At 56.5% G+C, this 7,504-nt stretch overlaps 1 protein-coding gene across 1 annotated transcript in view; it reads left to right on the forward strand.

Moving 5' to 3' along the window:
• The window catches only part of Ccdc57 (coiled-coil domain containing 57), a 50,872-nt gene that overhangs the window by 31,867 nt on the left and 11,501 nt on the right, over positions 1 to 7,504 (forward strand). Inside the window, exons 14-15 of the mRNA XM_013033093.1 lie at positions 551 to 740; positions 6,619 to 6,734. Of these exons, the coding sequence (XP_012888547.1) occupies positions 551 to 740; positions 6,619 to 6,734 (306 nt within the window). The remainder of the gene's footprint in view (positions 1 to 550; positions 741 to 6,618; positions 6,735 to 7,504) is intronic.

The raw sequence follows: 7,504 nt of genomic DNA on the forward strand, positions 1-7,504 counted from the left end.
GGGGTGGAGCTGGAGCTGGGCTGGAGCTGGGCTGGGCTGGAGCTGGGCTGGAGCTGAGCTGGGCTGGAGCTGAGCTGGGCCGGAGCTGAGCTGGGCTGGAGCTGGGTTGGACTGGAGCTGGAGCTGGAGCTGGCTGGAGCTGAGGCAAGGGCTCTCTTTGCTCATGGGAGCGGGTCCCCTCGGGGAGCCCTGTGCTGAGTGAGTTCTTGTGGTCTCTGCATGAAAGCACAAAGGGCAAGCCTCCAGTGGGCAGGACAGGGTGGGACTGGGGAAGAGAAGGGGAGCTCCTCTCACAGAGGCAGTTGCAGGTCCTGGCCAGCAGGAACAGGCCAAGAACGAGGACAGCAGCCCTAGGTTGGGGCCTGGGGCCTGGCTTCCCATTTCTGGAAGGAGGAGGGCCCTGGACGGATCCCCGTGCCCGCACACCCCCTGTCCTGGCCCGCCCGTCCTCTGGAAGAGGCGGGTGGATAGCAGTGTGGCTCCAGGGTGGGCAGCGTGGCTGGTCTCCCTCCTGGGCTCTTCCTGACTGCCTCGTGCTTTCTGCTCACAGGGCCTGGAGAGCACTGAGGACCAAGGGCAGCTCCCCGGGCACCCCCAGCCAGGAGCGCCACCACCACAGGCACCCCACCTGCAGCGGAAACTCCAGGAAGCAACCAGAAGAATCCTCCGCCTCCACCTAGAGAAGGAGCAGCTCATTGAGATGGGGAACCGGTTGCGAGCTGAGCTGGGCCAGGCCAAAGGTGAGTCCTGGGGCTGCCTGAGGGAGGGCGGTGGTGCCCCAGCAGGTCAGTGCCACCCCCACCCCACCCTCGGCCTGCAGGCTCCCATGGGACACACCAGGAAGACTAGCAGAGGCGGAGGTTCCCGGGAGGGCGGCCCAGGCCAGGTGGCGGTCAGTGCTGGGTACTGGGCCCGCCCCTGGCTTCTGCATGGCAGCCAGCCCCAGGAGCCTGGGGCTGCACCCGCAGGTCAGGAAGTTGGGCTTGGCCGACTCCTAGGAAAGCAAGGGACACCGAGTCCCACAGCAGCTGGGAGAAGCCAGGATCTGGCGGGGTCCACACGTAGCTGGGGGGACCTTTGCCCGGGCTCCCCAGTGAGGCCGGCCCATTGTGGGCGTGGAGGTGGCGGGCACTGTCACGTGGGGTCTGGGTGCGCCCCTTGTGTTTTCTCTGGCACCGGCCCCAGGCCTGGCCTTGTCCAGCCAGGTGATAGCCGCCCAGCCCTGTGTGTCTGCTGTCTGGGATGACTGGCTGGTCTCTGAGGAGCGTCACCGCCCAAGGGCTGTGGCCTGGGGCAGGCGGCGCTGGGAGCCCGGGGCACCTCTGAGGCTGAGTGTGGCCAAGCATCTCCTGGAGCCCCCGTGCCAGGCTCTTCAGGGAAAGGAGAGGCTGGGCTGGGCCTGCCAGGAGCTGAAGAGGGGGAGACGGGTTCCCTCAGCCCCTGCGAGCGATTGGGAAGCAGAGCCTTCCTAACTCCGGACGACGTCCCAGGTCAAGGGGCTTACAGTGAGTAGCTTTAGTGCCAGGATTTATACTCAGGGACCTGATCTTGCCAGGCGGGCATTCTACTGCTTGCTATATGCCTCCAGCTCGTTTGCTCTGGTTTTGCTTTGTTCTGTTTCAGCACTGGAGAATCTTGGGCTTGCTGGGGAGGCACTTTACCACGTGGGCTATGCCCCCAGGTCCGCTGGTTATTTTGACAGTCTTGCCTTTGGCCCTGGCCAGACTGGATCTGTGTCCTGTGTGTGTTCTGCTGTAGCTTGTGTGACCAGTACATGCCACCAAGCCTGCCTTGCCTGTTGAGATGGAGCCTCACAGACATTCTCCCTGGTCTGGCCTGAGGCTCACCGCCCCCCCTACCCCCTGCCACACACATACACATCTGGGCCTGCACCACCACCACCACCTCCACCACCCCAGTGCTGGGATCAAGGCCTGCACACACACACACACACACACACACACACACAGTGCTGGGATCAAGGCCTGCACACACACACACACACACACAGTGCTGGGATCAAGGCCTGCACACACACACACACACACACACACAGTGCTGGGATCAAGGCCTGCACACACCATACACACACACACACAGTGCTGGGATCAAGGCCTGCACACACCACACACTGCTGGGATCAAGGCCTGCACACACACACACACACACACTGCTGGGATCAAGGCCTGCACACACACACACACACACACACACATATAGTTTTAGGATCAAGGCCTACACACATGCACACACACTCAGTGCTAGGACCAAGGCCTGCACACACATCACACACACATACACACACATACACACCACCCTCCCATGCTGCGATCAAGTCTGCACCACCATGCTTCACTTACTTGGTGCCTTTTAATGGTGCATTTGGAATTCCTTGTTCACTTTCTTCTGCCATGAGGTCTCTGCCCCTTCTCATTCAAAGTCAATCATTGGTGTTTCATTAGAAGTTTTTGCCTGTTACCCTACGCACCTCTGAGCCTGAGATTGTAGTTTTCAGTGGCATTTCATTCATCTGGAATTTACGTTCTCTTTTTCTTCTTTCTTTTTTGGTGCCAGATCTAGGGCTTGAACTCAGAGCCTGAGTGCTATCCTTGAGCTTTTGTGCTTAGGGCCAGCACTCTGTCACTTGAGCCACAGCTCCACTTCTGGCTTTTTTGGTGGTTCATTGGAGATAAGAGTCTCATGGACTGCCCTGGCTGGCTTCAAACTGTGATTCTCAGCTCTCAGCCTGTGGAGTAGCTGGGATGGCAGGTGTGCAGCCCGGGGCCCGTGGGAGGGGTTCACAAGTGCTGTTACCTAGGCTCATCCTCAGCAGTCCTGCCCACAGGCTGAGTGTGTTCATTCTTTTTCTCATCACCCATTCATGCTGAGAAGAAGCTTCTCAACCTACACAAGATGAAAATTACTCTGACACTGCAAGTCAGTAGTGTACTGTGGGATTAAATTGTTCACAATTAAAATTCTGGACAATGCTTCTCAGAATTAAAATGTTCACACAGGGCTGGGAAGGTGGCTCAGTGGTAGAGCACTCGCCTCGCATGCATGAGGCCCTGGGTTCCATTCCTCAGCACCACATAAGCAGAAAAAGCCAGAAGTGGTGCCATGGCTCAAGTGGTAGAGTGCTAGCCTTGAGCAAAAGAAGCTCAGGGACAATGGCCAGGCCCTGAGTTCAAGTCCCAGGACTGGCAAAAAATAGTCATAAAATAAAGCATTCACATAGTGCTGTGGGTGCTGATAGCTCATGCCTAAAATCCCAGCTACTCCAAAGGTTGAGATCTAAGTGGAGAGCTAGGAGGATAGCAGCTTGAAGCCAGCGTGGGCCGGGGGCGTGCCAGACCCCGTCTCCAAAGGAACCAGCACAGACCTGGGCTGCAGGCGCGTCCCACGTGGTAGAAGTCTACTTCTGCACCTGGCTAGAAACACGTGTCCATACCCACAGGCCACGCTCTTCCACATGCCTTCACACTGTCCTCACACTCACAGATGTGCTCCTCCACACACGCCTTCACATGTGTCCTCACACCCACAGGCCACGCTCCTCCATACACGCCTTCACACGTGTCCTCACACCCACAGGCCACGCTCCTCCACACACGCCTTCACACGTGTCCTCACACCCACAGGTGTGCTCTTCCACACATGCCTTCACACGTGTTCTCACACCCACAGGTGTGCTCTTCCACACATGCCTTCACACGTGTCCTCACACCCACAGGTGTGCTCCTCCACACACGCCTTCACACGTGTCCTCACACCCACAGGCCACGCTGTTCCACAGGTGCCTTCACACAGGTGCGCTCACACACGGTTGCAGATGTGCATTTCAGGTCATTGTATACAGATGTTTTGAGGGGTGGAGCGTGGTGCTTATGATTCCTCGCCTCCTGCAGTGGCCTCTGGGTGGTGCCTGCGCCTCTTCTCTGCCAAGACATGTGATACAGAGAGATTTTTGTAGCAATAAGTTAAAATGCTCCTTTGACCACAGCCTCACCAAGCTAAATGCGCATCATAAGATTTGTTAGGCCGATAGAGACACGCACAAATATTGCATTGTTTGTATTTCTTGTTACAGTGCTGAGATTTGCACTTAGGGCACGGCGCCTCCTCCAGCCATCTGCTTCAGCAACATTCCTGGTCCTCTGATGCTTTGCTGGGGCCCTCCGCCTCCCGTCCTCAGAGCTGGGTTTGCAGGCTCACACCTACCATGTTGTTTTTGGTTGCAATGAGGTCCTGGGCTGGCCTCAAACCCGCATCACTCCAGTCTCTCTCAAGAGCTGGAACCTCAGGCGCACCGCCAGCATGCTCCCCGCTTCGTATTTCTTTCATTTTTGTGGCCTTTTTTTTCCTTTCGCCATTTATTTTTCATTATTGTGTTATTTTCCCTCCCAAATCTCTGACTTATTTAGAAATTATTGAGGAGGGGCTGGGAAGGTGGCTCAGTGGTAGAGTGCTTGCTTTGCATGCATGAGGCCCTGGGTTCGATTCCTTAGCACCACATAAGCAAAAAGAAAGCCGGAAGTGGCACTGTGGCTCAAGTGGTAGAGTGCTAGCCTTGAGCTGAAGAGCTGAGGGACAGCGCCCAGGCCCAGAGTTCAGGCCCCACAACCGGACCCCCCCCAAAAAAAAAGAAATTATTGAGGAATAAAGGTTGAGGGACCTGGTTAGCCAGTTGATCCAACGTGCTACCTGTGTGTACACAAGTTTTAGAGTATGCACATTTCATTTAGCATGCCATACACATACAAAATCTGATTGTAAAAATGTTCATTTGGGAATCAAAACTGAGCAAATGGGCTGGGAAGGTGGCTCAGGGGTAGAGTGCTTGCCTAGCATGCATGAAGCCCTGGGTTCCATTCCTCAGCACCACATATACAGAAAAAGCCAGAAGTGGTGCCATGGCTCAAGTGGTAGAGTGCTAGCCTTGAGCAAAAGAAGCTCAGGGGCAGCGCCTAGGCCCTGAGTTCAAGCCCAGGACTAGCAAAAAAAAAAAAAAAAGGAGCACGCAGGTCTGAGGGAGGCTATGGGGTGTCTGTTTAGCAAGTGAGGCCCAGAGTTCAAGCCCCAGAACCAGGGAAAAAAAATGCCTCCGTGTCACGTATGTGCCGGTCTGTCCAGGCTGATCTCCTAAGCCCCAGGATTATAGGTGTGCGCCACTGGTACCTGGCTTCATTGCTTCCCCCACCCCCTCTTTGGTGCTGATCCTAGAGCTTGAACTCAGGGCCTGGGTGCTGTCCGTGAGCTCTTTTGCTCAAGGCTAGTGCTCTACCACTTGAACCACAGCTCTACACAGCCAAAAGCTCTACCAGCTCTTTTGGTAATTAATTGGAGATAAGAATGTTACAGATTTTCCTGCTCAGGCTGTCTTTGAACTGCAATTCTCAGATCTTCTCCTCCTCAGTAGCTAGGATTACAGACGTGAGCCACTGGTGCCTGTTTTTGTTTTGCGTTTGATTTTTTTTTTTGGTTTCTTTAGTGGGTGTTGTTTTTCTTTTTGTTTTTTTATCAGTGCTGGAGGGGCTGGGGGTTTAGCCCAGCGGAAGGGCACCCACCCGGTGCGTACAAGGCCCTGGATTCAGTCCTCAGCCCTGGAAAAATAAAAATTTAAAAAACACCTCTATTGATCAGTCCTGGGGGCTTGAACTTGAACTCAGGGTCTGGGCGCTGTCCATGAGCTTCTTTTGCTCAAAGCTGTACTACTCTACCAACTTGAGCCACAGCGCCACTGCTGGCTCTTTCTGTTACATGGTACTGAGGAATGGAACCCATGGCTTTGTGCATGCTAGGCAAGCACTGTACCACTGAGCCACCTTCCCAGCCCCAAGTTCTTTCGTTTTTTTGTTTTTTTGTTTTGTTTTGGTCGGTCGTGGGGCTTGAACTCTGGGCTTTGAGCTCTGTCCCTGCGCTCTTCAGCTCAAGGGGAGGGCTCTACGGCTTGAGCCACAGCGCCACTTCTGGTTTTCGAGTGGTTTATTGGAGATAGGAGTCTCACGGACTTTCCTGCCCAGGCTGGCTTCGAACCGTGATCCTCAGATTTCAGCCTTCTGAGTAGCTAGGATTACAGGGGTGAGCCACCAGCATCCAGCTGGTTCTTTCATTTTTAAAGAAAGGGTCTTGCCTTGGTGTCCCAGACTGGCCTTCTCAGCTTCAAGTAGCTGGGACTCCAGGTGTACGGCACCATGCCTAGCTGCCTCTATCTATCTGTCTGTCTGTCTGTCAACAAACGCGTTCATTCCTGCCTGGGAGCCGGTTGTGGGGGGGCGCTGCGGGGGCTGTGTGGCGGGTCCTGCTGCCTGGGAGCCGGTTGTGGGTGGGCGCTGCGGGGCTGTGTGGCGGGTCCTGCTGCCTGGGAGCCGGTTGTGGGTGGGCGCTGCGGGGGCTGTGTGGCGGGTCCTGCTGCCTGGGAGCCGGTTGTGGGTGGGCGCTGCGGGGGCTGTGTGGTGGGTCCTGCTGCCTGGGAGCCGGTTGTGCGGGGGCGCTGCGGGGGCTGCGGGTCCTGTTGCCTTGGCTTTGGGGAGGAGCATGCTATTCTTTTGTTTGCCCTCTGGAGAGAGAAATTCAGAGCCACTAACCGAGGCGGCCTTTCCCCAATCTCATTTCCAGGGAAGCCACCTCCTCATCCCCCTCCTCCTGCCCAGGAGCCCCCGCGCCCAGCGCCCTCTGAGGCACCGGTGTGTCCCACACAGCCTTTAGGAGAGTTGCAGCCCCATGGAACTCAGGTATGCACCTTCATAATGTCTTCTGTAACACCCAGCTTTGTCCCAGCCAGCCTGGAGCCGAGGCCTCCCGTGCGGGAGCAGCACGCTGGCCTGGGGTGAGGGGCCTGGGCAGGTGCCGGACGGGGGCAGAGGTGAGCTGCACAGAGAAAGAACATCAAGAACAAACAGAAAAGAGCCGGGGGAGAGGGAGCAGGGTGGAGTTTGAGGTGCTCTTTCTCCATCCTTGACCGGTGTCCAGCCCAAGGCCACCCATGGAGAACAAGCTCAGCAAGCGTGTTCCACAGAGGGTGGAGCCTGAGTCGGACTAGAGGGGTCAGCCTGGAAGGGGACTGGAGGAGGAACGGAGGCTGTGAAGTTGGTTCTGCAAGAGGAGAAACAGAGAAGGGCTGGGCCGAGGCAGAGGCTGGGGCCAGGGCATTCCCACAGGCCTCCGCCAAGTTCTGGACAAGGCCCTGAGGAGGACACACTGAGAGGGGAGGGACACTGAGCCCCGAAAGGAGGCCCACCCGAATGCAGGGTGGGGCAACTCCCCTGCGTGCCTGGCTGGGAGCCCTGAGTGGGACCCTAGCACCGCTGTGCCTCTCCTGACTCCTGTAACCTTCGTGTTCCCTGTATCAACCACTGCTTAGCCTTTTGGGTGTGTTCTCTCTCTCTCTCTCTCATTGGGGCCTGAACTCTGGTCTGGGCGCTGTCCCTCAGCTCTTCAGCTCAAGGCAAGCGCTCTACCACTTGAGCCACAGCGCCACTTCTGGCTTTTTCTGCTTATGTGG

The sequence above is a fragment of the Dipodomys ordii genome, unplaced genomic scaffold, assembly GCF_000151885.1.
Source record: "Dipodomys ordii isolate 6190 unplaced genomic scaffold, Dord_2.0 Scaffold163, whole genome shotgun sequence".
NCBI classification, from domain to species: Eukaryota; Metazoa; Chordata; class Mammalia; order Rodentia; family Heteromyidae; genus Dipodomys; species Dipodomys ordii.